At 41.6% G+C, this 20925-nt stretch overlaps 1 protein-coding gene across 7 annotated transcripts in view; it reads right to left on the minus strand.

Moving 5' to 3' along the window:
- LOC115104874 (lethal(3)malignant brain tumor-like protein 4) overlaps positions 1-20925 on the minus strand; it is a 129292-nt gene that overhangs the window by 103802 nt on the left and 4565 nt on the right. For 2 of the 7 annotated variants that reach the window (XM_029626234.2, XM_029626235.2), the window contains exons 2-9: positions 8860-8966; positions 7905-8002; positions 5420-5474; positions 5059-5147; positions 2769-2873; positions 2103-2238; positions 1478-1569; positions 495-646 (exon numbers count right to left, since the gene is read on the minus strand). In XM_029626234.2, coding sequence (XP_029482094.1) covers positions 495-646; positions 1478-1569; positions 2103-2238; positions 2769-2873; positions 5059-5147; positions 5420-5474; positions 7905-7985 — 710 coding nt within the window. In that variant the 5' untranslated portion in view covers positions 7986-8002; positions 8860-8966. Of the gene's footprint in view, positions 1-494; positions 647-1477; positions 1570-2102; positions 2239-2768; positions 2874-5058; positions 5148-5419; positions 5475-6648; positions 6746-7904; positions 8003-8859; positions 8967-20925 lie in introns of those variants that run through there. The other 5 variants (XM_029626239.2, XM_029626238.2, XM_029626236.2 and 2 more) reach the window with 5 other exon arrangements.

The raw sequence follows: 20925 nt of genomic DNA on the forward strand, positions 1-20925 counted from the left end.
AGCCAGAAGAGGACTGGCCACCCCACATAGCCTGGTTCCTCTCTAGGTTTATTCCTAGGTTTTGGCCTTTCTAGGGAGTTTTTCCTAGCCACCGTGCTTCTACACCAGCATTGCTTGCTTGTTTGGGGTTTTAGGCTGGGTTTCTGTACAGCACTTTGGGATATCAGCTGATGTACGAAGGGCTATATAAATAGATTTGATTTGAGTTGATTGCATGTCTCATCTGGCTAGAACTTGATGAAAACACCTTCTCAACCTCAGGTTTGATTTCCACAACGGACTTAGTTTAACAGTCAAGGTAGAAACGAGGAAGCCAACATACCAAAGCTAGACATGTTTCAAACCAAGGAGACAAAATTAATGATTCTGTAATTTTTCCCCCCCACACACATGCACACAGTGTGGACATTTAATTTTCCAATTTCTCATCAACTCACAAAAATCTAATTTCAAAAGAATGGAAAACAGTTTGAATTGAATGACTGGTGTCTCACCAGTAGTCGTAGGTGTCGTCCCAGTTGTCAAAGTGAACCAGGAAGCGATTGTCCACGATGTCGGCCACCGAGGCCACACACACCAGGCACGGGTTCTTCCTGTCCACTGCCTCCAGTTTCATGCCCACCTGAAACTTAGAGGTGCTCGTGGTCTGTGGACACACACAGAGACACATCAGTAAGGGCTCAATTATTATTTCTATGACACTGACTGATCAGGTGAATCCAGGTGAAAGCTACGATCCCTTAATGATGTCACTTGTTAAATCTACTTCAAATCAATTGAGACATGGATTGTGTACAGCACTTTGAGATATCAGCTCATGTACGAAGGGCTATATAAATCAATTTGATTTGATTTGAATGTGTGCCATTCAGAGGGTGAATGGGAAAGACAAAAGATTTAAGTGCCTTTGAACAGAGTATGGTAGTAGGTGCCAGGCGCACCAGTTTGTGTCAAGAACTGCACCGCTGCTGGGTTTTTCACGCTCAACAGTGTCCTGTGTGTATCAAGAATGGTCCACGACCCAAAGGACATCCAGCCAACTTGACACAACTGTGGGAAGCATTGGAGTCAACATGGGCCAACATCTCTGATGAACGCTTTCAACCCCTTGTAGAGCTCATGCCCTCATTAATTGAGACTGGTCTGAAGGCAAAAGGTGGAGTACAACTCAATATTAGGAAGGTGTTCTTAATGGTTTGAACACTCAGTGTATATTGTCTTGTACGCCAATCAATTCCCTTCATTAAAGTCATACAGTACCTCTCAGTCAATCTTTATTTGAGCTTTTGCCAATAAAAAAAAACAGACAGAAAGACAGTTTCTTTGAAGCATTGTGGGAGGAGCTTTACAACAGCCACTGGGACACATTGTTCTGTTCTGCTGTGTGAATGAAGGTCAGCTTTTGGCCCCAGGCGTCCTTTCAGGAGAAAGAAGCACTAAGCTGATGTTGACTCCCACAACCCGACCAAGCACTTACACTGTTATGAGATTCAAACAGATTCTGTGGTGCAGCTGGAGCGTTACAAGACTCTTGGTATTTATCCCAGTTAAACTCGACTTCGTTGTAGCCTGAAAAAAAAAAAAAAAAGTTATGCAGGAAAATAGGAAGGGGGTGGAGAAAGGAGAGAGAGAATAAAATGCGATTAGGGTTGTGAAAAATATTGCTGTGCCAGGCACATTACATGATTCCCAACAGACTGCCGTGTATTAGCACTAAATGCTGATGGTGTGGAAATAAGATGAGGCCCTTGTAAGAAAAATTAACCATGCATAGTTTAAAGATCATTCTCCTGTTATGTGTTGAAGTCTATTCCGTTAGAATCAAACAAGCTCAAGCTCTTATACAGAAGCAATACAATTATATCAAAACAGACAAAAGTGAACAGCTGAAGGGACCTTTCACACTACTGAGCCAAACTGAGCAAAGACAAACCGAGCTGTACTGAGCTGGCCTGGCTATGCATCCACCATAGTTGCTTGCCTTGAACCATGTTGACAAGGACCATGTGAAAATAATATATTGGTTTGGGTCAGCATGATTAGTTACCGTGAAACGGGAAAAGAGAAAAGGGGTAACACTGTGCCGATCTGCTGTAGATCACCTTTTGGTGGGTGGAGCTTGTGTCCTGTCGACTCGCACCATCCGGCTGGCCTGATGTCGGCAGAGTCGGCGTTTAACCAGAAGTCATAGCATTCAGAGTAGCCGTCGATGTGGAGCCGCAATCGGTAGCCAATCACCTTTGAAAAACAAAATGCAGTAAATATATGTATGGATGTACATGCAGTCCCTATCCCAAAACACCAATCCACAGCACGATGTCATCCTGCTCCGTCTTCCCATGACTATTGTAGTAAGCTACTTGCATGGCCTTGCACTTAACAGTTGGTTTCTGTTCCACTGTGAATTATACATAAGAGGAGACTTTACATACAATTCCATTTTTGCTGATGGAAATACAACAGCGACAGCTAACGTAAATCTTGTATATTTGGAAAGTGGTCGATGTGATACGCAGATTCCAAGTGCTTAGGTAATGACTCGTGACAATTTCAACACAAAAGGGATGGCATAAAAAGATAATTGAAAACACAAAACTACCAAGGTCCTCGTCAGTAACAGTTATGGACAAGGGCTGGGAGAGCCCTTGGTGTGACATGCCCAGTGTGCTGGGAGAGCCCTTGGTGTGACACGCCCAGTGTGCTGGGAGAGCCCTTGGTGTGACACGCCCAGTGTGCTGGGAGAGCCCTCCCACTACCCTGCAGCTCACCTCTGCCACAGACAGGACACAGAACATGGAGGGGTGGAGAGGGTCGATCCCCTCCAGCCTCATCCCAGCCTTGAAGCCACTTCTGCTCGAGGGGAACGACTGGGCCTGGGATAGAGGGAGAGAGAGGAAGATAAAGGGAGAGAGAGTGGGAGAACATAAGAATGAGAAAGTGTGATGAGACAGCAATGGACATACAGAGAGAAAAGTAAATGAGAGGAGGAAGGGAGAGAGAGAAAGTGAGAGACAATAAGGATAGAGAGTATAGGACAGAGCAGAGCTAGCAAAAAAGGAGATAACGAAACGACCAACAGGAGACCAGGAGAATAAACCCAAATGTTGATGAATAAAATATCCTCTCTAGAAAACCAAAACCCATCCTAGGAAATTTAACTCTAGAAAATCCAAACCTATACATTTACTATGAAACATAACATTATTGTGCTTCCATTTTCATGGAGGCTGAACCCCCACGCTCAAGTGTGTCCCGGCAGCGCAGTTGCCGTGGAAATGTGTTTGTGCCTCCGACGGAACAGATGTCCTGTCAAATCCCTTCATAGAAAAATTAATACAGTACGCTGCACCGAGTGTTTGTAGCAAAGGACTTAGTCCAGTGTAAATCATTGTTATGGAGAGGGGGAGGGGGGGCATAGGCAACACAGGGGGTGGTGTCTTGATACTGTAAACATTTAAGGGTCTTAAGGAGAGATATATGGGGAGGGGGGCATAGGCAACACTGGGGGGGGTCTTGATACTGTAAACATTTAAGGGTCTTAAGGAGAGAGATATGGGGGGGGGGTCTTGATAATTTAAACATTTAAGGGTCAAGTCTCAAATCCTTGCTTAATCTACACTGAGGTCAAATAGTTGTGCTGTGTCCGTTCTCAAATTTACAGTCATTAGAAACAATGGGGACATCCTTGTGTCCACCACCACACACACCCACCCACAGGCATGAGCACACACACAAAGTGTGATTTTCATCTATTTCGCAGGCCCTTGTCGACCCATTAGAAATAAGTCCTGCAGAAAAGCAGTAGGAAGGGGGAGGATCTGTGATTTCTCCGCAGTTTTAGCACATGGTCCTCCCCCTCTCATCTGAAATCTGGCTGTGTGATCTACAACTCCAGCTACTGCGATAGGGAAACTATTTCATCAAGGACAACTGGTTGCAATTTGCTTTGTTCTAAAATAAATAAAATAAAACATTAAATCACTTGGAGAAAATACACAACATGAACAAAAATATGTGGACACCTACTCAGCCAAAATCTCAATTCAAAATCATAGGCATTAATATGGAGTTGGTCCCCCCTTTGCTGCTATAACAGCCTCCACTCTTCTGGGAAGGCTTTCCACTAGATGTTGGAAAATTGCTGCAGGGACTTGCTTCCAGTCACGAGAGCATTAATGAGGTCGGGCACTGATGTTGGGCGATTAGGCCTAGCTTGCAGTCTGCGTTCCAATTCATCCCTAAGGTGTTCAATGGGTTTTGAGGTCAGGGCTCTGTGCAGGCCAGTCAAGTTCTTCCACACTGATCTCAATAAACCATTTCTTTATGGGAACGGGAGCATTGTCATTCTGAAACAGCAACGGTCCTTCCCCAAAGTATGTGGACACACATTAAAACAAATGTGTTGCCGCAATGTTGCAAGCACAGAATCGTCTAGAATGTCATCGAATGGTATAGAGTTTAGATTTCCCTAGCCCAAAACCATGAAAAACAGACCCCGGCTATAATTTGTCCTCCACCAAACTTTACAGTTGGCACTATGCATTGGGGCAGGTAGCGTTCTCCTGGCATCCACCAAACTCAGATTTTTCTGTCAAACTGCCAGATGGTGAAGCGTTTCCTTCTGCTTCGGAGTCTAATGGAGGCAAGCTTTACACCACTCCAGCCGATGCTTGGCTGAACTTGGGCTTATGTGCGGCTGCTCTGCATCTTTTGAAGGGGTGTCCACATACTTTTGTATATAGTGTACCTTTGCATAGTCCCGTAAACTATATACTGTACAGTAGGTCCTTAACATCCTTCCTTTTAAATCAACAGACCATGTTTAACATCAAGCAGCTGGCTTATGGCCTTTAAATGCAAATCATAGCTTTGGTGGCCTGTATTCTAGTTTAGTAAATTACATCTCGGACTGAAAACAGACAAACATGGGGAACTACCTGGACATTTTCATTTTCTGCTGCAAAATGTTCCGTTGTTACGGTGTGCCCTAATGTATAGGGCTCTCGTGTCAAGCTTTAGTAGTAGATAGACCTACTGGTTGATGAAGGTGATGCTTACCTCAGTGAACAGTCTGAGGGGAACTGCTATGGCCTTCTCCTCTCCCAGGTACTGATCCCACGACCAGGCCTTCTTCCTACCAATCACTGCTACCACACCACACTCTGAGTTACATCTCTACTTATGATAGCACAAGCCAGATTCCAGGACACACATCCTAGTCTAAAAACTTCACTCAATAGAGAATCCCTGTGTGTAAATATACATCCATACTCTACAGTACATAGCATATGCCAGCCATTATCATTTGATATCACTTTAAAACATACTCGGTGCATTCATATCAATAACCAGTAGTATTTTAGTATTCAGTTATGATCTGATTGTTGTTATTAGCAGCATTTCCATTTCCAGAGTTTACCTTGTGTGCTGGTCACTTTGTTCTTCATTTTTGCTGCGTCCTCTTTTGGTCGCTCCTGAAATAACACAGTTGTTACAGGTATAGAATCTTAATTCGATCACTGTCGTCATAATTTGATCACTCGGTTGTCACAGAGAATTTTCCTGCAGAGCGGGAAATGCAACAACAACAAAAAATATTCTAAACTTTGTAATTTCCACTTTAAAAAAGTGAGAAATGAATCCAAACTAAAAATGCATCAACCCATACAAAAATGTCCATTAATTATAATCTACATAATAATTCACATTTCCTGTTGCTGCAGGATTATTTTTCTGCTGTGAGAAACTGGGAAAATGAAGATAGGACATCTATAGTTGATGAAAGAGACTTTGAGTAACACTACAAAAGGCCCAGTGCAGTCAAAAACGTGATTGTCCTGTGATTAAAATAGTATTCAGAGCCCTTGACTTTTTCCACATTTTGTTACGTTACAGCCTTATTCTAATTGATTCATTCGTTTTTTGCTAAATCATAAAAAAAATAAACTGAAATACACATTAACTTAAGTATTCAGACCCTTTACTCGGTACTTTGTTGAAGCACCTTTGGCAGTGATTACAGCATCAAGTCTTCCCGGGTATGATGTTACAAGCTTGGCACACCTGTATTAGGGGAGTTTCTTCAGTTTTTTATTTTATGTTAAATATTTTCTACATTGTAGAATAATAGTGAAGACATCAAAACTATGAAATAACACATATGGAATCATGTAGTAACCAAAAACAAGTGTTAAACAAAACAAAATATATGTTATATTTGAGATTCTTCAAATAGCCACCCTTTGCCTTGACAGCTTTGCACAATCTTGGCATTTTTTAATACATTTGCAAAAATGTCATTATGGGGTGTTGTGTGTAGATCATTTTAAAAAACAATTTAATCAATTTTAGAATAAGGCTGTAACGTAACAAAATGTGGAAAATGTCAAGGGGTCTGAATACTTTCTGAAGGCACTCTATTATGCTGAATTGTAATGTTGAGTACATTGACCTCTGGTACCTTGGCATTAGGTTCCCAAAGTTGGGTTTGCATCTAAAAAGGTGAAAATAAATTATGCAGCTATTGAGGCTACCTGCCACTTATATGAGATTAATTTCTGTTCATTTCAAAAAGAGACATGAATTTAGAACATAATTCTGCCAAGATGTCAATCACAATTTGAAATGTTGCAGGGTAAACCCCCATACCTGCCTCCGAATTACAGAAAACCTGTTGCAATTTAGAATTTTCTTCAGAGGTGGAGAAGAGTAGCTGAGGATGAGGAGAAGAGCAGCTGCCAAAAAGCTTCCTCATGCCAGGTGACAGAAAAGGAAGAAGATCATTTTCTTTAACTGCTTACAAAGCAAGAGTTCTCACAGAAATAGCAAACACAGCTTTGAAGTTGGGCTGGGGTCCTCTGGCAATATAACTAGAACTCCCTGTCTTAGGTCAGTTAGGATCACCAATTTATTTTAAGAATGTGAAATGTCAGAATAATAGTAGAGAGAATGATTTATTTCAGCTTTAATTTATTTCATCACATTCCCAGTGAGTCAGAAGTTAACATACACTCAATTAGTATTTGGTAGCAACACGCTTAAATTGTTTAACTTGGGTCAAACATTTTGGGTAGCCTTCCACAACTTTCCCACAATAGGTTGGGTGAATTTTAGCCCATTCCTCCTGAAAGAGATGGTGTAACTGAGTCAGGTTTGTAGGCCTCCTTGCTCGCACATGCTTTTTCAGTTCTGCCCACAAATGTTCAATAGGATTGAGGTCAGGGCTTTGTGATGGACACTCCAATACCTTGACTTTGTTGTCCTTAAGCCATTTTGCAACAACTTTGGAAGTATGCTTGGGGTCATTGTCCATTTGGAAGACCCATGTGCGACCAAGCTTTAACTTCCTGACTGATGTCTTGAGATGTTGCTTCAATATATCCACATCATTTTCCTCCTTCATGATGCCATCTATTTTGTGAAGTTCACCAGTGCCTCCTGCAGCAAAGCACCCCCACAACATGATGCTGCCACCCCCGTGCCTCATGGTTGGGAGGGTGTTCTTCGGCTTGCAAGCATCCCACTTTTTCCTTCAAACATAACGATGGCCATTCCTTCTATTTTTTGTAAAGGCACAGTCAACTTAGTGTATGGAAACTTCTAACCCACTGGAATTGTGATAGTCAATTATAACTTAAGTAATCTGTCTGTAAACAATTGTTTCGAAAAATGACTTGTGTCATGCACAAAGTAGATGTCCTAACAGACTTGCCAAAACTACAGTTTGTTAACAAGAAATGTGTGGAGTGGTTGAAAAACTAGTTTTAATGACGCCAACCTAAGTGTATGTAAACTTCCGACTTCAACTGTATATGTATTTAAAATATATGTCAATATATCAGGCTTCTGTATGGGGTTAGGATATGATCAAGAGCTCAGGTTCGGTCGGGTCCAGGCCTACTCACTCTTAGACAATATTCCTCCACCACGCCTTTGCTGGAACTCACACTCAGTTTGATTTTCTTCCTGTCCTCTGCCTGCATCATTCGAGACAGGATCGATTCTACAACCACATAGGGGAAAAAAGCAACATGAAACACACACATAGGCCAACAGAATGCAAAAATCAAATAAATTGCCATTTAAAATTGTGCATTGCGTTAAGTTGAGACATCAATTTACTCCTACATGTAATTTTCCTTCTGAACAGAGTGAATGAAAAAGCCCCCACATTCCTTCTATAAAAACATGAAAGCTCTCTGAAGTATCCCCCTTTCAAACAAAGCAGATTACATTCCTAGTCTTATGTGCACTTCAATTGTTCGCTTGAGACGTAAGCAGCTGGACCGCCTCATTGCCTGTGGTAGGAGACAAAGGCGGAATGCCCCCCCCCCCCCCCCAAGTACAGTAACCCATGTGTATTGTGTATAGAGGACATGAATGAATCTCTTTCCCTGGTACATTATGTAAATTGATGTCTGATGGAATTTGGATTGAGTTCCTGGTAAGAGATAAAGACAGCTTCGCATGAAAGTCAAATGAAGTGAAATGGGGTCTGTGGTAAAGGGGTGGCCGCCACTGGAGGGGCCCGGATTTTCACAGAAAGGCAGTGAGATGCAGCGACTGTGAGCCTTCCGAAGCAGATTAATGGATTGTACTTTAGTTACCCGGAAACAAAATGGATTCACTATATAACTGTAATACTTACTGCTCTAACACAAAATGGTCGCCCTCGGGCCTTGTCGCACTCTGACTAAAGATTATCTGTGTTGAAATCTCAGGGCTACAGAGCAAAATAATCACAGTGTAACCTTAACACACCACAAAACGGACTGAAATCATCATTTTGACCATTGACCACTGCTACCCTACGGTTAAGTGAACTCTTTAGTGTTTCAGTGAACCTCCATAGTGACTCACCGTTTGGTATTTCCTTCTGCCCAGTCCTTCGGCCAATCAGGGACTCAGTCTCCCAGTTTCCATTCCAATCACATTCTATGTCTTCAGCAGATCTATTCGAGGCCTAGCTATAGACAAAACAAATAAAATAAACAACGGTTCAAAATGACAGCCAAACATGCCAGTCAATGAATGCAAATGATTTAACTTTGTTTACACAACAATTCATGTATGCATGTGCCATACTCTGAAAAGTTTAAATGAGATTTCTCTGTGTAAACAGCATCCCCAAAACCACCCAGATATTTAGTTTTACAAAACAGTTTGTTTATAAATTACAGCTTAAGTACTGCAATGAGGCATTGAGTGAATTGGTAGAAGGTTTCCAGGAGGTGTGACAGAGAGGGGGAGGGGAGCCAGTGCTCGAGGTCCCTGAGGGTGAGTGGAGGTGGGGCTGGTCTGACTGCAGTCTGCAGGCCCTCTGATTAAATGGGAGGGGTGGCTGCAAAGGCTCTGGGCATTAGGGATAGGCATTTGAAATTATTTCAGTATTATAAAAATATCAGATATCTGGATAGTCGAAATATGTGTTTTAAAAATACACTAGATGACCAAAATGATGTGGACATCACTCATCGAACATCACATTCCAAAATCAGGGGCATTAATATGGAGTTAATGTAACGGCCTCCACTCTTCTGGGAAGGCTTTCCACTAGATGTTGGAACATTGCTGCGGGGACAAGAGCATTAGTGAGGTCGAGCACTGATGTGGGGCGATTAGGCCTGGCTCGCAGTCGGCGCTCCAATTCATGCATAAGATGTTTTGATAGAGCCCTGACCTCAACCTCTCTGTGCAGGCCAGTCAGGTTCTTCCACACCGATCTCAACTAGCCATTTCTGTATGGACCTTGCACAGGGGCATTGTCATGCTGAAAACAGGTAAGGGCCTTCCCCATAATGTTGCCATAAAGTTGGAAGCACAGAATCGTCTAGAATGTTGTATGCTGTAGCGTTTCCCTTCACCTGATCTAAGGGGCCTAGCCCGAACCATTATTCCTCCCCCATTAAAACTTTACAGTTGGCACTATGCATTGAGGCATGTAGCGTTCTCCTGGTATCCACCAAAACTGCCTGATGGCGACGCATGATTCATCCCTCCATAGAACACGTTTCCTCTGCTCCAGAGTCCAATGGCGGCAAGCTTTACACCCCTCCAGCCAACGCTTAGGAATTGCGCATGGTGATCTTAGGTTTGTGTGCAGCTGCTCAGCTATGGAAACCCATTTCATGAAGCTCCCAACAAACAGTTAAAGTGCTGGCGTTGCTTCCAGAGGCAGTTTGGAACGCGGTAGTGAGTGTTGCAACCGGGGACAGATGATTTTTACGTACTTCAGCACTCGGCGGTCCCGTTCTGTGAGCTTGTGTGGCCTACCATTTGACGGCTGAGCTGTTGTTGCTCCTAGACATTTCCACAGTTGCCAATGTTTGTCTATGGAGCTTGCATGGCTGTGTGCTAGATTGTATACACCTGTCAGCAATGGGTGTGGCTTAAATAGCCGAATCCACTAATTTGAAGGGGTGTCCTCATACAGTGAGGGAAAAAAGTATTTGATCCCCTGCTGATTTTGTACGTTTGCCCACTGACAAAGAAATTATCAGTCTATAATTTGAATGGTAGGTTTATTTGAACAATGAGAGACAGAATAACAACAACAATATCCAGAAAAACGCATGTCAAAAATGTTATAAATTGATTTGCATTTTAAATGAGGGAAATAAGTATTTGACCCCCTCTCAATCAGAAAGATTTCTGGCTACCAGGTGTCTTTTATACAGGTAACAAGCTGAGATTAGGAGCACACTCTTAAAGGGAGTGCTCCTAATCTCAGCTTGTTACCTGTATAAAAGACACCTGTCCACAGAAGCAATCAATCAATCAATCAGATTCTAAACTCTTCACCATGGCTAAGACCAAAGAGCTCTCCAAGGGTTCTTGTCAGGGACAAGATTGTAGACCTACACAAGGCTGGAATGGGTTAAAAGACCATCGCCAAGCAGCTTGTTGAGAAGGTGACAACAGTTGGTGCAATTATTCTCAAATAGAAGAAACACAGAAGAACTGTAATCTCCCTCGGCCTGGGGTTCCATGCAAGATCTCACCTCGTGGAGTTGCAATGATCATGAGAACGGTGAGGAATCAGCCCAGAACTACACGGGAGGATCTTGTCAATGATCTCAAGGCAGCTGGGACCATAGTCACCAAGAAAACAATTGGTAACGCACTACGCCGTGAAGGACTGAAATCCTGCAGCGCCCGCAAGGTCCCCCTGCTCAAGAAAGCACATATACATGCCCGTCTGAAGTTTGCCAATGAACATCTGAATGATTCAGAAGACAACTGGGTGAAAGTGTTGTGGTCAGATGAGACCAAAATGGAGCTCTTTGGCATCAACTCAACTTGCTGTGTTTGGAGGAGGAGGAATGCTGCCTATGACCCCAAGAACACCATCAAACATGGAGGTGGAAACATTATGCTTTGGGGCTGTTTTTCTGCTAAGGGGACAGGACAACTTCACCGCATCAAAGGGACGATGGACGGGGCCATGTACCGTCAAATCTTGGGTGAGAACCTCCTTCCCTCAGCCAGGGCATTGAAAATGGGTCGTGGATGGGTATTCCAGCATGACAATGACCCAAAACACACGGCCAAGGCAACAAAGGAGTGGCTCAAGAAGAAGCACATTAAGGTCCTGGAGTGGCCTAGCCATGTTAGCACAACTGAAAAATTTGCGAGATCTTCGGTTTTTTGGTAATTTCTCACATGGAATAGCCTTCATTTCTCAGAACAGAAATAGACTGACGAGTTCAGAAGAATGGTCTTTGTTTCTAGCCATTTTGAGCCTGTAATCAAAACCACAAATGCTGATGCTCCAGATACTAAACTAGTCAAAAGAAGGCCAGTTTTGTTGCTTCTTTAAATCAGAAGTTTTCAGTTGTGCTAACATAACTACAAAATTGTTTTTAATGATCAGATAGCCTTTTAAAACGATATACTTGGATTATCTAACACAACGTGCCATTGAAACACAGGAGTGATGGTTGCTGATAATGGGCCTCTGTACACCTATGTAGATATTCCATTTTTTATTATTATAATTTTTTTAAAGGCTGCCGTTTCCAGCTACAATAGTCATTTACAACATTAACAATGTCTACACTGTATTTCTGATCAATTTGATATTTTATTTGAAAAGGGACCCCAAAAAATGTGATTTTCTTTCAAAAACAAGGACATTTCTAAATGACCACCAACTTTTGAACGGTAGTGTATATGAAACATCAATGGAGACTTGCTTGTGCTGGTGAACTGCACTGCTTGTTTCAGCAAAGGGGTGGGGGAGGTGCGAGAGATGAGCAGGAGCCGGTGTGTGCGAGTCTGTGTGTGTGTGTTGTTCCAAACTGTTTGGTTACTTCTCTGTATCTTTCCAAGGTTAAGTTTAGGCATTTATTACGAATTCACTCTGAATGGTTATGGTAAGGGTTATGGTTTGGGATAGGTTTAAGTATTCCAAGTAATTGAATATTAAACATCCGTTTGGATATTTGAATAATCGCAGCGCATCCCTACTGGGCAAGGGGTGGAGCTGTGTGTCCTAACCCTCCCCTCCCTCACTGGGCTTCATTGATCGAATGGTTTCATTTGACAGTGAAAGAGCCACCAGGAGGTTTTTAGATGTGTGTGTGCCGTACAGAAGATAGCAAAGAAGACCTGGTTTGTGGGAGTAAAGACAAAGGGCTAAATCCTAACCTGTATGTGTGCATGTAAAGTACAGTAACTCTTCACGTAAATATTACACTGATGCCAATGGTAACTGTGTAAAAGTCTCATGATCTTTAGGCTTCATCCCATTGATGTCACAGTATGTCCTAAGACCTACAGTAAATAACGACATTGAAGTGGTTGGTATGGGTATGATGATATTGTGTGAGGCTGACAATGTGCAACGATGTAAACAGTCTTTAAATAAGCACACCACTATAGCTGAAAAAATAAAAACACATTTTCCAGCGATCTCCACTGCAGTTATCCAAAAAGACAATTACGCCCCAGCAAATACACACCAGGCCTTAGTAATGCAGCGCGAACTGTGTTCCTGAATTAATAAAATTGTCAACGGATGAATGCTGCCACCATGACGCGATGAAAGAGACCCAGTGATTAGGGGAGCTGGATTAGGGGCTTTGGATGCTGGAATTATTTTGCCGTGGACGAAGTAATTTGTTTGACAAATCAGATGAAAGTATCCTGAATGGTTGTGTTCATGACACATTAAAAGTTAATAAATGTTCACATCTTTATTATTAGGCCCATAAAAATGTTTTGTGCAAGATTCCATTTACCTTGATGGCTTACACCAACTTTCCCCCCACCCCAGAGACCCCTTTTTCACATTTGAATGATTTTTTTAATGAGCCTATATTATAAGGCACCAAAATCTTGATTTTGTTTAATTTGAGAGACCTAGAAAAATGCTGGTTTTGATGCTCATTTTCTGCAAGTTTAACAAAACTCATGTACTCTTTTAGGTAGCCTATTTAATAATAAAAACAAAGTCTAGACCTTATTTCCCCAAATGTTATTTCGCTACCAATTGTATTATAATTTATATGAACCCTCATTTCATTACACATATTCTCTTTTACAGAAAGTGAATAGATCAATTGATAGCAACAGAGACACACATTGTATAATATTACTTCCCAAGCAAATACTCCTAGACTTTAGAAGGCAGTAGCTCAGCTTTTGAATGTCACAGACAAATCAAAGATAGGTGCCACACTAGCAGATGGGGGAGTACAGTGAGTGACAAAGGGAGCAGGGAGGGAGAGACAGCAACTAACCAAGCCGACTCGCACTATAGTAGAGTAATAGCTGCCAAAGCTAGGTTATTCATCATCCAATGATTACGTAGTACTTGTCTTGACTGCATCAACCGGGAGAAGCTAGTTAAGATACTTGGCTATCATCGTTAGCTAGCTAGGCTAATTGAGGCTGCATGCACTTTCTCATCCTACAACTACAAATAACAACAACTTCATTCAGAATATTAAGCAGCTGCCTAACTGTTGGCTCATGGTCGTTGTAGCCTATCCTTCTCCTTTAACTGTAAAATCTGTCATTTTAATTCCATCTTCCATTGATTAGATATCTCATAACTTCTGCCACACACGGAGGCTCTATGACTGCAGTCTATTGCAGCTTTGATGACCTATGATTCGCCAACAACAAGCTAGACGTGGCACGCTCCACTCTCTTTACTGCAAGCAGTCGCATTCGGATCTGTAAGGGAGCTTCCGGACAAGTGAGTTAAAATAACACAAACCCGAGACAAGTGGCTGATCCGACCCAGACCTGTGACTCGAATATTCGGGTACAGGTGGTTCCGTGAAGGTCACAAATGAGCGCTGTTACACACCCATGCATGAATCTAAGAAAGTTAATAGCAGGCCGTGCATGGGCAAATAACAGCATGCATCATTCTCCAGACAGAAAGGTGTGCGAGAGAATTTGAAAACAAATCCAATTTTGATGTGTCCATTTATTTTCCCTTTCGTACTTCCAACTATTTGGACATGGTTACAACACTGTACCTACAGTTCCTTCGGAAAGTATTCAGAATCCTTGACTTTTTCCACATTACAGCCTTATTTTTTTTATCCTGAGATATCTACCACACACACACACAATACCCCATAATGAAAACAGGTTTTTAGAAAAGTTTACTAATTTATAAAAAAAAAACAGAAATACCTTATTATTACATAAGTATTCAGAGCATTTACTATGAGACTCTAAATTGAGCTCAGGTGCATCCTGTTTCCATTGGTCATCTTTGAGATGTTTCTACAACATGACTGGACTCCACCTGTTGTAAATTCAATTGTTTGGACATGATTTGGAAAGGCATACACACCTGTCTATATAAAAAGGTTCCACAGTTGACAGTGCATGTCAGAGCAAAAACTAAGCCATGAGGTCGAAGGAATTGTCCGTGTCGAGGCACAGATCTGGGGAAGGGTACAAAAACATTTCTGCAGCATTGAATGTCCCCAGTGGCCTCCATCATTCTTAAATGGAAGAAGTTTGGAACCACCAAGACTCTTCCTGAGCAATGGGGGGAGAAGGGCCTTTGTCAGGGAGGTGACCAAGAACTCAATGGTCACTCTGACAGAGCTTTAGAGTTCCTCTGTGGAGATGAGAGAACCTTCCAGAAGGACAACCATCTCTGCAGCACTCCACCAAATCAGGCCTTTATGGTAGAGTGGCCAGACGGCAGACACTCCTCAGTAAAAAGGTACATGACAGCCCGCTTGGAGATTGCCAAAAGGCACCTAAAGGACTCTCAGACCACGAGAAACAAGATTCTCTGGTCTGATGAAACCAAGATTCAACTCTTTGGCCTGAATGCCAAGCATCACGTCTGGAGGAAACCTGGCCACCATCCCTACGGTGAAGCATGGTGGAGGCAGCATCATGCTGTGGGGGTGGTTTTCAGCAGCAGGGACTGGGGTCCAGTCAGGATAGAGACAAAGATGAACGGAGTAAAATACAGAGAGATCCTTGATCCCGAGCGCTCAGAACCTCATAACTGGGACAAAGGGTCACCTTCCAACAGGAAGCACACAGTCAAAATGACTTAAATGTAAATGTAAATGTTGTAGCATCATACCAAAGAAGACTCGTCACTGATAAAGGTGTGTCAACAAAGTACTGAGTAAAGAGTCTGAATACTTATGTAAATGTGATATTTCTGTTTGTAATAAATTAGCAAACATTTCTAAAGACATGTTTTTGCTTTGTCATTAAGGTGTGTAGATTGAGATTTTTTTTCTTCATACATTTTAGAATAATGCTGTAACCTAACAAAATGTGGAAAAAGTCAAGGGGTCGGAATATTTTCAGAAGACTGATAATGTAAAACTTTAAAATGTCTTCACAGGGCCTCCGGGTTTAGCAGAAGTCTAAGGCAATGCATCGCAGTGCCACCAGAGATTCTGGGTTCAAGTCCAGGCTCTGTCACAGCCGGCCACGACCGGGAGGCCCATGGGGCGGCGCACAATTGGCTCAGCATCGTCCGGGTTAGGGAGGGTTTGGTCGGCAGGGATATCCTTGTCTCATCGCGCACTAGCGACTTTTGTGGCAGGCCGGGCGCAGTGCATGCTGACACGGTCACCAGGTGTATAGTGTTTCCTCTGACACATTGGTGCAGCTGGCTTCCGGGTTGGATGTGTGTTGTGACAAGAAGCAGTGCGGCTTGGTTGGGTTGTGTTTCGTAGGCCGCATGGCTCTCAACCTTCGCCTCTCCCGAGTCTGCACGGGAGTTGCAGCGATGAGACAAGACTAACTAATTGGATACCACGAAATTGGGGAGGGAAAAAAAGGGGTAAAAAATATATAAATAAAAAAATGTCTTCATTTTGAAACCATTGAGAGTGCAATGTTTACCGTTCATGTCGACTCTTTTTTTCTCACTTTTGTTTATTTCACTTGCTTTTGCAATCTAAAACACATTTCCCATGCCAATAAAGCCCTTTGAATTAAACTGAGAAAGAGACAGAGGATGACATGGTACTCAGCTGCAGGACATTGTGCTTATTTATCCACTACGTGCTTTTAAAGTAAAGGGAGTCATTATATGTTCAATTGAAAAAAATCCAACAGGTTTTTTTCTAGAACTGAAAGTGGTTGCCATTTTCACGCCGCCTCCACAATAAATCAGTACAAGACATCTCCATCATGAGCCTGGCTCCTTTATGTCGCTTTTGAATGACAAGAAATTGAAATATCTGACACACAGAGGCAGGCCTGTTTGTGTTCACAATAACAGAGCTCGCTAAGAGAATCCAATAAACACTGCATAAAAACACCATTCACATTATAATGGAGACTCCACAAACATGTTCAGTAGAGATGGGAAAAGGAAGAGAGAGAGATAGACAGCAGTGACATATGCTCATGTTGAGCCAACACTTTCGGTGCATTCTTGGCAAAAGGAGGGAATTGAGTCGGTCCTTTCGCAACATTTCCTGATCTCTTCACAACATTATGAACATTTTATGTTCTGCCCGTTATAGCTAGAATCTTTAATTGCTACATACATTTAACTGATAAATTAATGAAAAAATAATTTATTTTGAAAGAATATAACTTGCAAATGTCTCATGAGCCTAGTTCAACGGTCGTAAACAATTTGTAAACAATGTAAATGTAAACAAACACTGTGTAGCCTCAAAACATAATTAAACTATAATTGTTATATCATGGATGGTCAGTCCTTGCTTCCATATCGTTGTCTATGAATTAGAGTGGTTCAATTTCTCCAGACCCATCCCTCACCTTTTTACGAAAACAGAGGTAAGGCTTGGCGCTTGAAGGCTCGGCGTTTGTAGACAATAATAGCTTTTCAACCTACAGTTAAACTCTCCCTTTGTCAGAGCAGCTGGGCTCAGTCTCTCTCTATGTTCTCTGACAATGAAGTACAAAACAAAAATCACTATTCAACCGCCCGCGGGACAAAAAAAAAAAAAAGACCAATTGTAATCTGTCCTAATCTGATTGATGGCCAAGGCCTCTGCGTAGTCTGCCATCAGGGTGACATATCTCTGAGACATCTATAATTGCTCACTAAATTCTTCTGGGTTGTGACGACTGCTACAGGTGGATCCCCAATTATCTCCTGTGCCATCTGAGAATACACCCACACCTGATAGTTTGGGGATTAACACAACAGATAGAGAGTTACAGAACACTTGTTCTCTGTTCTATTATTTACCTGACAGAGAAGTGTCATCGCTGGCACATTAAAACCCAGGCTGAATTCAAATATACAGCTATTATTATGTGATGATGTCAAGTGTCAAATGGAGCCTGGTAACTACATACGGTCTGAAGAACAAACAAAAAAAGGGGGGGAAAGTTCAAAGTCATTCATCAAAGCGAGTGAAGGGGAATTCATACAACTACACGTCTCGTCATACTAGACACAGTTGGGTTGCGTCAAACCTTTTTTCAATAAACTCCTGTGGAAATTCCTCTATCTCACATCTTTTCCCCATTCAAAATGTAATTACTATCCATTTGCAATGCAAGGAACAAAATGTCTAAAGCAGTGGAAGAAGACCAGAACAACCATTTTTGACTCATTTTTATAGGATTAAAACACATATCTCCTATGGCTCCAACTGCTCCATCCTTCATTTCGATTTGAGGATTATCAGTAAACCCAGTTGTTTTTGTCTACGACAGTGTACAAACACTAACGCATGAGGGAACTTTGGCTAAGAGTTTTTGCAGCTTTAGATGCAGCAATGTGGTATGTTAACGGACTAGGGACCACACACTCCCCCCAACACAGCATGAGGTTTCAGAAATTCACACATTTCTCCGTGACTTAGCAAATACCCACGTTGCTTCGACACAACAAAAGGGGACAGAGGCTGGAGAGCATAGAGGGTAATGGTGAGTCGGAGGATGTTTATTATGCCCTGGGTGTTCACATTTTATATAAACAAGCTTAAAGGAAACGCAGCAAACTGGGATTGGGAATTGCCTATCGGAAAAGCCGGGCAAGTGATGATTAGCACAACGACAAGTTGTGACAAAACGTGCCCAACTCTAATTGGGTTTCCAACAAAGAATGACTACAGGGTACGTCCTGTTCTATTCTGTTGCAAAGGGAAAAAGGCCATTTGTTCTCAAAGCTAAACAATGCTTCCAGATTGCATGCTGGTGGCCCTCTCAATACAACCCTCAAGTCTAGTAAACTGGCTCCTGAATCAAAGTATGCTTGATCAATAGGAGCTCTGAAGCTGGTGAGAAGAACATAACACGAACACATTAAAATTCTATTGAAACGAGAGACAGTTTTTTTTTTAAGCAATCTGCTTCGTCAATGCCACATAAGCTTATAGCACAGTAGAAAAGAATAAGTTGGGCTTAAAATGCCCTAGACTTACAACGGCAACAAATGTCACCATGTTATCATATAGGCTCCGTCAAAGTGCATATATGATGAGAATAGATATTATATATGCACAATTACACTCAAGATTTGGCTCTCTATAAATACACTATAAATATGTTCAAAATAATTATCCTGAAACCAGTTTGTACCTCATCTAACTTTTTTTGATGTCAGACCAGCCTTGACACTGACTAAGACACCAGCAATAACTCAATTCGATGTCAAGTCATAATGAGCAGGTCCGATATCTGACAGAGCATGGTATCCATGAATGAAAAACACATTCAATTAATATACATCATGTCGCTCTTATTCATCAAATTTCTGTGATATTTCCAATCATCAAGGTTTCATGGCTTGAGACAAGAGAAGAGCTACTAGATTTTCAAGATTCCTACAACATGTCTGCTGTTTTTTAATTTTTTTAATCAATTGATATAACTTGACAACATCTGTTATCATTTTGCATATTGATAAATAACCATTAAGGCCATTAAAACTGAAAGTCAGTCACTCTCTTAGATAATACCTTAGTGTTTAATTCATAACCAGAGAATGTTTTTCTATTTCAGTTTTAAAATCACAATTTACAACTAGTGTATCTAGCTACCCGTTTCATTGAGATAAAATATCACAGATTTAATGCAGGGATTTGACTGAAACGATAAACTTGTGTCACATAACTAGTAATGACTGGTTGTTATAAGTGAAGGCTATATGCAGAATTCAAAGTGACAGTGTTTCTTTCCGATTGAGGCATGGACTTTCATGCTGCTGAAATGGCAGTGTGCCTCCGATCTGTGACTTGCTTTCCTCCTATTGAAATCTAAAACAATGGACAACTTGCGCCATGTCAAAAATGTACATAGAGTGTTTTGTCCTTTAAAAGTTGCAGCGTCCGCAGAATTCTATGGCACGTTATTTAAGTGTGAACCACTGGTACCATTAATGCTAGTTAGTGCTAGTTTGTCCACCAAAGGGCATCTTTGAAAAGCATTTGATAGCCTTCAATAATGGCTGTACTAGAGCATTTAAAACCTTTTTTTTGTAAGAACATAGTATATGGGACTGATTTTTAAGAAATTTTGCTTAATCTGATTATTACTATGGTGTTTATATTCAAAGAAAAACCCTCTGGGTTTCCATTAAGATGGAACGGAAAATATGGCGCTGTACAATGTGATGGTCGGGGGTAGGCTACAGTACTTTGCTATTTAGCTAAAAGAATCCCCGTGTCTTGCAGGCACGCGGGAGACCGGGGTTCAATTCCCTGACGGGGAGGAAGGAGTAGGTTGTCCTTATAAATAAGAATATGTTCTTAACTGACTTGCCTAGTTAAATAAAAGGTTATACTAAGAGCATGACATTTCTACACCCTAATTGTAGTCTAACCAATACCCAAACGGAGATTAAATTAAAATTAAAATCTCATTGATTTATCAAGACCAGTCCCCATGCTTCTCTTAGAGCAGGGCGAAACAGTGATAAAATAGTTGTAGGCTTTTGCTTCAAATCCTATTGCTTCTAACTTCAATATGCTACGCCACTTTTAACAGCACATTACTCAACACTAGTGAGAATCACCTACGTTAGGCCTACAGTATATAAAAAAATATGACACTCCGCCAATAATTACATATAGAGGATTCTAAATTAAAACCAAAAGCCACCTCATGGGTCTCCCGGTGGCGGCCGGCACGGGTATCGAACCTGCACCTGCAACAATGCATTTTGCACTGCAGGAGCCCCCATCCACAAAGTATCAAAATACAGAGAGGTATATTGTCCTGCTAATAGCCCATAACGGGCTATTATAATACTGTACATGATGTCCAGGTCAGGATAACCAAAACACTACTTTATTAAAGACTATCAGAAAGAATGTTGGTACTTATTTATTTTGATCCAAAGCCATGAATGAGTGTGTCACTCAGCTTTATGTAGGTGCCGGCTATACAACTGTGCCATCAACTTGATAATATATAACGATATTTTAGGTTATTTCGTTTTCAAAAAAACTAAAGTGTGCGATTGTCATTTGAAAAGGACAAAATAATATT

The sequence above is a fragment of the Oncorhynchus nerka genome, linkage group LG22, assembly GCF_034236695.1.
Source record: "Oncorhynchus nerka isolate Pitt River linkage group LG22, Oner_Uvic_2.0, whole genome shotgun sequence".
NCBI classification, from domain to species: domain Eukaryota; kingdom Metazoa; phylum Chordata; class Actinopteri; order Salmoniformes; family Salmonidae; genus Oncorhynchus; species Oncorhynchus nerka.